This window comes from Aythya marila (genome assembly GCF_965140915.1).
Source record: "Aythya marila genome assembly, chromosome: 1".
Taxonomy (NCBI): Eukaryota; Metazoa; Chordata; class Aves; order Anseriformes; family Anatidae; genus Aythya; species Aythya marila.
Window position 1 is genome coordinate 195,965,565 of NC_139042.1, and position 13,556 is coordinate 195,979,120.

Here is a 13,556-nt window from a genome sequence, read left to right on the forward strand (position 1 = left end):
ATTTATTGCACGTTGCCAAGATACTAGAGCAGCCTCCTCCAGGCCACATCCCCCTGCCCCACCGGGGCTCCTCCACGGGGCTGCAGCGTGGAGATCTGCTCCGTGTGGGACCCACGGGCTGCAGGGGCACAGCCTGCTCCACCAGGGGCCTCTCCACAGGCCGCGGGGGAACGGCTTCGAGGCCGCCCCTGCGCGGGGGGGTGGGGTGGGGGGGGGGCTGGTCCCGCGTGCCGCGTGCCGAAGCGTCGTGAGGCGACATATCGCAGGGTGGGACATCGCCGACCGAGGCCGTGCCGGATCACAACGGCCTCCCCGCCACAAGGCGATCCTCATCCTCTGGGGCCGCTCCGTCAGGCGGTGGCACGATCCAATCCCCCCCTCCCCTTTGAGCACAATGGAACCTCCCGCTCGGTACCACCACATCCCCACCCTCAACCGCTTCACCCCCCCCCTCCGCCGCTGTAGGCAGGTGAGCGGGGCCGCGCGGTGACGCCACAGAGGCGCGGCACGACGCGGCCTCTCCTCCCCGACCCGTCACTCATACCTCTCCCCACCAATCAGCGCCGCGCCCTGCCGCGCTCGCCCCGCCCCTCCTCCGCGTGCACGCGCGCGCCCCCCCTCCCCATCGCCGTGTGGGTGGCGCGCGCGGCTGGGCGCCTCCGGAGGGGCGGGGGCGAGGGCGCGGCAGCTCCGCGGCGGGGAGGGAGGGAGGGAAGGAAGGAGGGACCCGGCGGTGCCCGGTACCCGGCCTCCAGCCTCCGGGAGCCCTGCTGCTATCTCCGCGTTTCCCCAGGAAACGGCTTCGGGGAAGCCCACCCCAGCCCCTCGTTGTGTTTGTGTGCTTTTTTTTTTTTTTAAACTGATTTTTTTTCTCTATTTTTTATATTTTTCTTTTTTTTTTTTTCTTTATTTTTTAAATCTTTTTTCCTTTATTTTTAATCCTTATTTATTTTATTTATTTTATATATATATATATATTTTTTTTTTTTCCCGTTCCTACTCTTAAACGTGCCAGGTGAACGCTTCCGTGCGCTCTAGCGAGGGAGGGGGGGAAGGAGGTAGACATCGCCCCCCTCCCCCCTTTTTTCTTTTTCTTCTTTTTTTTTTTTTTTTTTTAATTTCCCTTCCCGGTCGAAATCGAGCAGCAGCAGCAGCCCCCATCCCAAAATGGGCTGCACGCTGAGCGCCGAGGACAAGGCGGCGGTGGAGAGGAGCAAGATGATCGACAGGAACCTGCGGGAGGACGGCGAGAAGGCGGCCCGGGAGGTGAAGCTGCTCCTCCTGGGTAAGGGCAGGGCGGGGAGCAGCCCCCCCCTTCTTTGTTATAGGGTTTGTGGGCTGGGGGCACCCCTTTGGGGACCCCCCCGTGGACCTGAGGTTGGCGAGGACCCGTCGAGGCACCCCCCCCTTCCCCTCCGAGGGATGCCCCCGGGGGCGCTTTGGGGTGAGGGGAAAGGGTTCAGGGCTTATTGTTTGCTCAGAGGAGGCCTTAAATCCGTCACAAAGGGGAAAACTACTTAAATTCGGGCCGGGGGCTCCGTGTGCATCAGCTGGGAGGGGTTCAGAAGGCTGTGGGGTGGGGGGCGCTTGGTCTGAACGCTTGTTGTAGACCTTACCTAGTGTCAAGGGGGAGGAAGGCAAGGCGCCCTGCAACTTCTCGCATCCTTCTCGGAGTTGCTTATGTTGCTGGAACCCGACAACGTAAAGTAAAGCCTTGATGGGGGGTTATAAAACGTGTAAAGTAGCAAATTGCGTTATATAGCATCGTGTGTTTTGGGTTTTGCTTGTCTGTACTTGGAGCTACTTGTTTATGTGTTTTGACTGGTATGGTGATGTGGAGAGCCAGAAGTAGGATTACTTCTTAAAATTGCTGTAAAAGAAACAAAGAAGCAAGGTTTAATTAGAAATATCTTTGTGCAGTACCCAAACTGTTGTACAACTTGTGGATGTCTGGGTGTTACAAGACTTGTATTGTACTGATGTTATAAGGAATCCTGCGTGATGTGCTTTATGGTTAACCAGACTGGGTTGTTCTAGCCTGGAGCTAAAAAGCTGTGGAGTTTGTTTTTTATGGTGCCCTTTTCCTCCTGAAGCTAATTTTCTTAAAGTGCTACTCAATTTCTCACTCCTCTTGAAACTTATTTTCCTACAGTGTTCATCAACAGTGGTCTATTTACTACCAATGCCATGTACCGTTTACAGTTTTTAAGTAACTTTGTTCTTCTGCAAACTTCTAAAATAGCCCCAGACAGGTACAGGAAACTGAAGCACTTTCATGTGTGCATGCAGAGCTGAGGCAAGCCTAGTCTGGGAAAAGCAAGCGTCCTAAAATGTATGTATAGTTTTAAAATCTTGCTTATGAGGGAAACAAAGCTTTTCTCTCCAGTTTGCTTTCCAGGGTTAGGCTGTTGGTTGGTACTGTGCCTGTGCAACTTTGGAAGCCTCAGACTGTTGCATGGAGAGGTTGTGCTCTATTTGATCAGTAGTAGTACTGCAGAAAATGTCGTGAAGGTGCCAAAGTAATTATTTTTATGTGCTCTGGCAAGGCATTTAAAACATTTTTCAGATTTTCACTGTTCTGTTTAGAACATTAAGTACATGTAGTTTGGTAGTCATTAAAATATTCTTTGGATATGGATAAAGCCTCTTTTTATAGGAAGATGCTTTAAATTTGAGAATTAATTTTGTAACTGTTTTTAGTAGTTTGATGCTCTGGTGTATAAAGTTATGGTTTTGTTTTCTAAAATCTTTCTGATACAGAAAAGTTTTTGAGGAAGTTTTTTTTTTCTCTTTCTTTTCCGGAATCTCAGAAAATCATAGGATGTGAGTCAGATGCATGCATTTCCTCATAATACAGCTCAGTTGGTATAGTGTTTCCCCCTCCCCTATTAAAATGAGGTGTGAAAACTAACAGGTTAACTTCTTCTAGGACCAGCATTCAAATCATTTTTTTAAACACAAAATTCCATAAATGTTTACTGAACTCCAAATGAGGTTTTGTGTATACACCCATGGATACGTCTGGGTGTTTCAGTTTTCTTGGAATTAAAGTTTTCCTGTTAAATTTCCTTGCAACTGTGTCAGATGTCTTAAATGTTATGCAAATGCTTTATGTGATGGCAAAACTATTTTAAGTTACTTCCACTAGAGTCAGTCTCTTCTCACCACTCACTTTCCGAATTGCTTGCTCTGCCCATATGTCATAGTTGATCATCAACTCGGTTGTATTCCTGCATCTATTTATGGGCTTGTTCTGCTAAAAAGATACCAGAATAAAAGGAAAAGTACAAGTTGTGGTCTGCTGGCAGGAAAATATGTGGTGTGAGAAGCATCTAAAATACCTTGCTTATGTAGAAAAAGTGTGTAGCTATAAACCTATTGGCCCAAGGAGAGGTATTACACCAGCATCTGTAAAAGCTGTATTTTTGTATGGTGATTAGAGAATCCTACTGAGATTTGAATTAGTATGTTCAACTGGAAGATATGGTTATAATTATAATCAGTCTATTTCTGGCATATAATGGAATAAAACTAAATTTAGAAGCTTTTCTAAAGGTTTCTCTAGAATTTCAATGATTTGAGAGAGGTATGACTGCTGTGCAGAAACCATGAGTTTGTGAATAATATCACTGATCGATGTTAGATTTATATTTTGTTGTCTTGTCTCTAGGAAGAAGCGGCCAGACTTACTCTGTTCAAAGTAGTATTGCTTGGGTTATTTAACTTATTTCATAACGTCTATAAATTGGTACCTCATTTGGTACCAATTTGGTACCAAGAATACTGATTTTGAAACACTATCCATGTAAAATAATATTGTAACTTTGTAATTCCGTGAGCTTTAATGTGATATGCTAACAGCAGGAGAACCTTTTCTGTAAAATTTGAGAGTCATCCTCGTTATTAGAAGCTGAACATGAGCACATAATTTGTAAGCCAGCTGGCAAATGTGTTTGTATGTGGAGCTTGGTGATTTTATTTTACTTTAAAATCATTAAATAAATGAGCTTGTTTCATTTAAATTCATTTTGGATCAATGTATCTCCTATTTGTGATGAAGAAACATTTTTTGACTTCCCATGATATTTAAGGGCAGTCTAATATGTTGTTCACTGCTAAAAAAATTTAATACACAAAGCACTTTTTCTTAAGCACTTAACATTTGTATCAAGTTGATCATTCGTATACCTGTTTCCTGACTGAAGTAATATTTTGTTTTATTATGTTTTTTGTTGTTGCAGTTTCTTACAGATAAACTCGTATATACTGCTTTTCAAAGAAGTAGTTCAGACCAGGTATATCTTCTATCTTGGCTTGCTTCCAAGGAATAGAGGCAATTGAACCACGTTCTTCCTGTCTTCTGATTCCCCATCTTTCTAACTCTTGATATTCAGAAGAAAAAAAAAAGCCTACAATGATGCTTGCAGAACAAATGTAATTCTACTCATGTTAGGAGATGGTGGCTCTCCGTGGCTGGTCTGTGTGCTGCATTAATATACATGTGATCCAGATCAGGTGTGGATTTGCAAGTGCCTTTCTGTTGAATTAGCCAGAGCACATAAGACTGAATTTATGCCAACTGCAGGAGAACAGGCAGTACCTCATTTAGAAGAAAGCCTTCTGGTATGAGGTTAACTCATCAAGTTTTATGAATACATTCAAACTGGCAGTATGAGTTTATAGGATTAGCACATTTGATTTGTGGATTATCACATTTCTTGCCTAATACAGCAAATCAAGTGTTCAGGCTCATTGAACAAGGCATTCAGGAAGGTATTTCTTTCACATTCTTTAGGAGTGGATCCTGGGGACCAGGAAGCCACGGATCACATTTGACAACTGCAGTTCTGCATCATCTTTCTAGATAATCATGTGTCCAGATTTTAGTTCACCAGATACTTCTGTACTGGTGACCAGTATAGCTACTTCTCCATTCCTGAACAGATGCTCGTGATTCACACTGGAACAATGTTGTCATGTTCTTAACCTATTTTTCAGTTTAAGGCAGAGTACTGCTCTTAATCTTTTTCACTGCAGTCCTCCCTGATGCTTAAGGCATTAACTAGAATTACATTCAGTTCTAAACCTTCACATCTCAAGCATTTTCTCTAGCTGCTTTTCTTTTGTTCCAGACCTACATATCTCTGCTTAGTCAATTGACTCCCACTGCATACTCATCTTTCCAGCAGCAGCATCCTCATAATCTTTACTTTCCTTCAGACCTCGCTGCACCATGGGGAAGAAAAAAGTGCTTTTTGTATCATTCATTTTCTTGCCTTTCCTCCAGTGTATTCTTTCTCCATGCTTGAAAACCTACAAGAATTTAGAAGTCTCAATTTACAGAAGTTCTCAAGCCTTATTCTTACAAACATATATTGCACCTTTCAGAGGTGTTGACCGCATCTTTATTAAGTTATGCCAACTTTGATTGTACTGGCCTAAAACATTCTTGACAATATCTCCTGTCTGATCTTCAAAGGCAACTATCTATCAGATATTTACAAATGATACCTAAAAGAAGTGGTTAATATTACTTTTTGTTTAGAATGGAATATTTCAGTTGGTAGGGGCCTACAAAGATCATCAAGTCCAGCTGTCTGATCAAAACCTCTCAAACATTAAAGCGTATTGTTAATCCAAATACCTCTTGAATGCTGGCAGGCATAAGGCATCAGCCACCTCTCTAGGAAGCCTGTTCCGGTGTTTTATCACACTCTCAGTAAAAAAGCATTTCCTGGTATCTAACCTGTAGCTCCCCTGGCCCAGCTTTGTGCCATTCCTGTGTGTCTTATCATTGCTTATCATGAAGGAGAGATTGGCTTCTCCTTTTTTTCTTCCTCATGGCATTGCAGAAACCAAAGAGGTTACCTCACAGCCTCCTTTTCTATAGGCGAGACAACCCAAGTGTCCTCAGCCTTTCCTCAAAGCATGTGCCTTCTTGCCCTTTTACCAGCTTTGGGAGAATATATAGTGGGAGAATCACTTATTTTTGACTGGCATTTACCTTTGACGAATTTCATGCGGTTGCTGATTGCTCAGTGCTCCGATCTAGAGCTCTTTCTAAGGCCTCTTGTCGCTCCAGGGAGTCAACAGCAAGTCCCAGATTGGCATCATCAGCAGTTTTGCAAAGAATGTGCTCCATTCCTACATCCACATCATTGATAACAAAGTTCAACAGGACTGGCCCTAGAACCAAGCCCTGGGGAGCACTGCTAGTGCTGAATGGTTCACCAGCCAGCTGTAGCCCCTCTACAGCCCTTTGAGGTCTGCTGTACAACCAGTTCATCACCCAGCATAGTATCACCCTGTTTATCTCACAGTTAAACGGTTTGTCCAGAAGGATGCTGTGAGGGATGGTATCAAAGGCCTTACTGAAATCCAGAAAGATTATATCCGCTGCCTTCCCTTCAGCCACTAAGTGGGTGGCCTTGTCATAGAAGGAGACCAAATTACTAAAGCAGGACTTTCCCTTCATGACCTGATGTTAACTATGCCAGATAATAGCTTTGTTCTTTAAGGGCCATTCAACATCCTCCAGGACAATCTTCTCCATAACTTTCCCAGGTACTGAAGTTAAGCTAATAGTTTGTGCTTCCCCCCCCCCCCCCATTTTTTTTTGGTTTTGTTTTGTTTTGCAGACTTTCTGCTATCTAATCTGCTTAGATTTAGGTGCTTTTTAGGAGAAGCTCTGAAACAGCAGCTCTCTTGAATTTTAATGTGATACAGCTGGACTTTGGCATCAGGATGTTATTTATGTGGACTTCTATATTTGACTTGTAATTAAATTGATGTAATCCTCAAGCCTTAGTACTGAATATAACACTTTCAAAGGATAAAATCAAAATTACTAGATTTCTCATAGTGTAATAATTCGCCTTGTTTTTGTGTAAGGAGGCTCATGCATGCGCAGAAAGCACAGCTATGTATAATTGCAGTTTGGGTTTTTATGCTTGTCTTTTTCTATTTTAATGCTGGTGTAATAATTTGCAACATCATAATATTGGTCTTTGATGTGCATATAGACTTCTTTGCTACGATGCAAATTATTTTCACTGTGAAAGTTTCTGTATGAAGTCGCCATTTATGATTGCATTGTGATTTTAATTCTTTAACATCCTGATGAAAAATTCACTTCAGTACAACATACCCTGAAAGAAATGATTTTAGAAATGGCTAAAGAGAAACTGTGTATTTTGTACTGTGCCATGATACCTGCAGTGGGGGCTGTCCTTTTTCCTCTCTTGATTAAAAGGTGTAGTTTATGGATATACATAAAAATTAGTTTAACTTTTGTATCAACCATTAGACGTTTCTTGAGGGGGAATTCAAGAGTTACCCAACAAATATTTCCAGTGTCTATGCTTAAGATTATTTTCCCTTTAGTTGTCTTTTAAAAGCAACACAGTGCTTTTTTTTTTTTTTTTTTCTTGATGTTTTTCCCCCTCTTGAATCTGAAACCAAAAAAGCTCCAGTAAGGTATTTTTTTTTTAGTAATACAGTTCACTCCCAGCATCAACGCTGCCTCAAGACAACACAAATTCTGTATTACACTACCTTAATTGGTTTCTTTTTACCTTCTCTAGCAGCACAGTTAATTGTACCATCGTGCTGATATGACAGCTTACTTCAGTCCTATAGATTTTATTATTGAAGCTCACCCCCTTTCATGAAGAGCCATTTTTAACTAACTGCGGGTTACAGTAATGCTCCTTACATAGTTTTGTTGGGACAACTTGAACTCAAGCTTTGTCCTGTAGAGTTAGGCCATGCTGATTTATGTAACTGTATCCCTGAAGTACCTTGTTCTGTTGCTGCTGTATTTGTCTGTAGTTGTCTCGGTACTCTCAGAAGGAAGAAACGGGCATATCCTAAAATCTGGCCAAATATATTGAAACCCAGCCATCGGTCTGCTTCAGAGGGCATGAAATTCTGAAGTGAGTTTTGCTGCTGGGTTTGATGGATGTCTGCAGTGTTTCCTGTAATGTGCTTTCTGGCAAATGTCAAGGTAGAAAACTGGAAGTAGAGAAGAGAGATTTAAGATGTTCTGTTAAGTGTGAAGATTTTTTCTGCCATGGAAACGCTGCCATAAAGATTGGAACTGACTTGATAATTAGCTATTATAAGGCTTTTTCCAAAATGTGTATAGGAGAGCCTGTATTGATGGAAAACTTGCTATTCTGAGGCTGACTCTTAGTCATTGACCAGCTTTACTGAGCTCAGCTGTTCTATTTATTGCTCTTGTTTGTTCAGTGTCCTACTGTTGTCTCAGGCTTTGTGTAAATTACTGTTTTGTTATTCTCTAAATGGAGTTTGGTTGGCTTCGCCTGAGAGATTCTGTATGCAAAAAAAAGAAATATTTAAGCTCATAATGTATATAAAGGGTAGTTTGAAAACTTGAGACTTCAAACTTGTGAGAGCAGGAAGTACTATGGGAAAAATGGAGAGTTTTTGGAGTGGCTCAACTTAGAGGCATTTCTGAGCTGAAGGATAGTGAAGATACTGCAATATATTAGAAAACAGAGACAAAATAGCAAATGCTTTTTTGCTTAGACAGTTTTGCCTATTAGGAATGTGTGCTTGTGCAATAAGTAGGCCGAGGCTGGCAGGGCCCTCTGGGTCCATCTGGCCCAGCCCCTGCTCAAGTGGGACACCCAGAGCAGCCTGTCCAGGACCACGTCCAGGAGGCTTCTGAAGATCTCCAAGAAGGAGACCCCACAGTCTCTGTGGGCAACCTGTGCCAGTGCTCAGTAACCAACACAGTGCAGAAGTGCTCCTGGTGTTCAGGCAGCACCTCCTGTGCTCTATTTTTGTCCATTGCTTCTTGTCCTGTCAGTGGGCACCACTGAAAAGAGCCTGGCTTTGTCCTCTTGAGGTGAGGCTGACTGGCCTGTAAAAAGACTTACCTCTTCTTAAATATGCTTTGTTCTCCTTGTCCATTGAGTTGGTTTGGTAGGCGCAGGCAGGACAAAATAAATGAGAATCAGAATGGGAAATGGAGGAATAATGAAATGTCATGCTCTGTTTGCACCTGTCTGCTCATAACCCTTTCACAGTGTAGAAGTATTAGTTAGGAATTTAAAAGATCTTTCACAGTATTGTGACTTTGCTGTTCGAATTAGCAAAGCTGCAGAGCCAGTTGAAGATCTCTGGAACTGTCCATAGCGTGAATATGTTACAAGAGGTAAAGTGTTATGTGTCTGTGTATGCTATCCCAGTGAAATGACCTAAAGATTAGCTAGTGTCACAGATACCCAAATGGATTATTCCTTGCAGGTTGAGAGAGGTAACCCCTCCTCTCTACTCAGCATTGGTGAGGCCATGCCTGGAGTGCTGTGTCCAGTTCTGGGCCCCCAGTACAGGAGAGACATAGGCATGCTGGAAAGGGCCCAACAAAGGGCTACAAAGATGACCAAGGGACTAGGGCATCTCTCCTGTGAGGAGAGGCTGAGAGCTGTGACCATTCAGCCTCAGAAGAGGAATCTCAGGGGGATCTCATCAATGTGGATAAATATCTGAAGGGAGGGGGCAAAGAAAATGGAGCTGGGTTCTTTTCAGTGGTGCCCACTGACAGGACAAGAAGCAATGGACAAAAATGGAGCACAGGAGGTTCCACTTGAACACCAGGAGTGCTTCTGTGCTGTGTGGGTGACTGAGCACTGGCACAGGCTGCCCAGGGAGGCTGATTTTTTTTTTAATTGTTCATAATATCATTCTTTCAGGATCTGAACCATTGGGGTACTTCACTTACAGCATATTAAGAAACAATTCTTTAGAGACTTGTTAACAAGTGTTTATGTTAAACATACCTTAAAGCACATGAATTGCCTTCCTTTCCTGGCTTTAGTAATTGAAGGACCATTGAACCTCTGAGTAACCCCATTTCTTCTCTATTTAGGTAGTAACTTGATAAATCAACTAGAGGTGTTGATGTACATCCGTATGTTGATATGAGAGTTATGCATTTGTACTGAGAGATGCATGTAACCTGCAGTATTTGATATACCTATAAAAATTGATACTGAAATTAGAAAATACGTTTCATATAACTACTTATTTAAAGGAATCAACATTTGCATATATAGTGCTTCAGTCTATGCAATAAACTGTACAGCATTACTTTTTCATATGTGCTTTTTAGAAATGTATTATTGCATTTGAAACATATATAATACGCTTAGCAAGGTACCTGATTGCATTTTTTGGTGAAATGTAACTGTATCTAGGCAACCAAAGTGGACAGGAAGTCCCTACAATCATTGCTCTAAACTGATTGCTTTTAAAGAAGAAATCAATGTACTGTAATGAAAATTCCTGTTGAAACTGTGCAGCAGGTTTATAATTCTCAGTATCTTTTAGAACTTAATATGGTCTGGGTTTTGACATGAAAACACTGATTAGAGGCACAGCTGTTGGAGTTAAATGGCAACCTGTACCCCATCATTCTTTTGTAAAGTTTTAAAAATTTCTCTCATGCATCTATCTATATAATTTTCTTATGTAGATGAAGCTGATAAAATTTGTTTTGCTCATAACATGAATTGTGCATCTTGGTGGGGAGGAAATTCTGAATCTCTGTGTTTTTAATAGATTCCAGGGAAACTAATAATGTTTCTGCCTGGTTTCTAAATCCATACTGGAATGCTGGAAATAAGCAGGGTATGTTGTATAATAATGTAGTGACATAAGCAGTTGCACCAGTGTAAAAACTCAGTATTGCTAACAGGAGAGAGCTCTTAGAGCATCTGGCTGAATGGTTCTACCCTTTCCCTGGCACTTCTGAGTGTTTAATTCAGTTTTGTGCTGGTTTAATAGTCAAATTGGCTATTCTGTTTTGACTTAGTTTGCTGCTGGAGTGGTCAATTTAACTGATGATAATAACATAATGGTCTGCTGCTGGGCACCTGGATCGGTAACTGCAGAATGAACAGCAGAGGTATGTGCCTGATGCAAATGGAGCACTGGAAATGAGCAGCAGTGGTTGTAAGGGCAAATGGATACCGAATGAGATTCTTTCAGTTTCTGTGTTTCTCTGTCACAGTTTACTGTACAATTCAATTAACAATCATGTGAAATTGTGTTCACCTGCCAGGTCCAGACGGTGGACGTGTTGAGCTCATTCAAAACCCACTTTTATTTTAAAACATTGCTGGAGTAGGAGATAGTGCCAGGCTTTTTCAAGAAGTGTGTTGATAAGAGCACTTCACTGGAAAATGGAGGTGTGAATTTTGGTTTCCTTCCAAGTCTAAGGAGAGTGAAACCTATGTTTCCTTATTCTTCTGAATGCTGTTCTAACTTAGAGGTTGTAGTCTTTATTAGGAAGAGTCCTTTTCTGCCCAGTGCTTCGTGCAGAAGCCAGATGGTAGTGGCTAAGAACCATAATTTTACCAGCTCCGTGTCCAAACAGTAGAGTACACAGAAGAATGGAGATAGTAGTCTCCAGTTAAAACAGTGAAGTCATACCAACATTATAAACTGGGTACAATGTGATTGGAGTATTGAAATGTAATTTTAAAATCGTCTATGGTTGGAGGTAAAATGGCTTGCAATAACAGAACTGGGAGTAAAAGAGACAACTGTCTGGATTACTTACAGATTCTGGTCAATTAAATGTAATTTTGAATTCCCATTCACTTCAGAATCTACCAGTGATGTACAGTACGAGACTGACTGCAAGTAGGCTGCTAAGTCTTGTTTAAGTATTGTCTGCATTTTTGATGTATTAAATATTTCTTTAAGCATTTTGAAAGAGGATTTCTCAGCTGTATGCTGATTCAGTTACTGATCCTTATTAAATCCGGTAGACTCTTAGCAAAACCATTATATGCCTTCTAAAGCTCTTAAAGACATTAACAAGGATTCCTTCTAATATGCTTTAGTGCCTCAGTGTTTGCTAGCAAACGATGTCATTTTATTTCCTAGATGAGAAGCTACTTAGATTATTTTCTGTCTGCTGTTCTGAATTGTAGGGCCTTTTGGTGTTAGAATAGATTTAACCTTGACAAAATACTTGTTTGAGGCTAACAAACTGCTATTTATATAGGTATCTTTATTTCTCACTTCTGGTCTTGCTGGTTGTGACTGCTTGTTCAAATGGGTTGAAATTTGATGAACTGCAAAGCTTTCTCAGCTTTATTTGAGACCAGTTGTTTAATTCAAAATCCATTTTAAAAAATAGATTTTTCTTTCAGTAGTGTTAACCAAAAATAATATTCTGCTTGTAGGGAGCTTTGTGTGAAATATACATGTGCATGCAATCTTTATTTCTTCTGATTCAAATACAAATAAGAGTTCTGAATGTGTTTTTGAAAAAGATCGGTGTGGATAGCTAGACCTTTTCATTTAATATTCCATTCTGTGTTGCTTGTAAGTCCCTACAACTTTTTGGTAGAGGTAGAGACCTTTTGGTAGTGAATTTCAGTTGACAATCTATGTGTTTATTATCCTCATCTTTATGGATCTCATAGTCCTCAAGCTGTACAAGATGAAAACCTCTCTAGACATGAGTGAAGACTAAAAATTTGTGTGAACTAAGATTTATTACGCTACTTTTAAAATAATGGGCTGACCTTTAGTATAACTGCATTTGCCCTTCTATAAACTTTGACAATACCCATTTGTCTCATTTGCAAATGATGCCTTGGTGTCAAAAGACAAACAGAGCTTTAAAAAAACAACAAACAGTTCATATTTACACAAGAGATCTCCTTCTGTTTTGTTATGAATGTAACCACCTTGCTTTCTGATTTTTCCCAACTGTTTGTATCATTACACAGTAATCTGAGGTAGCAGGGACAATTGGAACTGTCACAACTGTAGGTATTACAATAGTGTTGTTCTGAATCGCAAGTGGAGCATGAGATGTGAATTCCATGTTCTTTTGTTACATGTCTCCACCAGCATAACTGGCATAATGTATACCTATGTAGCAGTTGTAACTTCTTTGTAAAGTTTCTTTGGTTGTGACTAATGATTGTCTGCTTAATAGCAGACATTCTGTCTGGTATCTCAGTCACTGAACTTTCCATCTTTGCACAACGTGTTTATAGCTGAACTGTATTTACTGTTTATAGTGAACTGTAAAAGACCATGAAGGCCAACCACACTGTCAAGAAAAAAGGGCAGGGTGGACTTCTACATGTTTAATGATATTAGGCATGTTGTACTCTGATGGCTGAATTTGATGGTAGCCATCTTGATTAAAGTAAACCAAAGAGGGTGGTTATTTCTGTTGGAGCACTTGGCATGTAGTAGGGTCATACAATACCCACTCAAACTCACACTCTAGAATATCTTTAATCACATCCTTTCATAACATGACTTCAAACTATATAGTGATTATTGTTTCTGAGCGTACCAATATGTACCCTCCAAAGATAACCACTTTTACTTACACTTTTTAACTAACAAACAAATTAAAGTCCTTAATTTTGAAGAGTAGGTCGGTTATTTGCTCTTCCATTAAAAACACCAAATGTCTGGGCTTTGAATTTTTAGGAGATTGCCATTTCTTTTAGAAGATAGTAGCATAGCTTTGCATTTAAGTAGTTAAATGATAG

General features: G+C 41.1%; 1 protein-coding gene across 2 annotated transcripts in view; it reads left to right on the forward strand.

The window, feature by feature from the left end:
- The first annotated feature begins 734 nt into the window (after window positions 1-734).
- Window positions 735-13,556, forward strand: part of GNAI1 (G protein subunit alpha i1) — a 35,445-nt gene continuing 22,623 nt past the window's right edge. For both annotated transcript variants that reach the window (XM_082781662.1, XM_082781663.1), the window contains exon 1: window positions 735-1,285. In XM_082781662.1, the coding sequence (XP_082637788.1) occupies window positions 1,168-1,285 (118 nt within the window). In that variant the 5' untranslated portion in view covers window positions 735-1,167. The remainder of the gene's footprint in view (window positions 1,286-13,556) is intronic.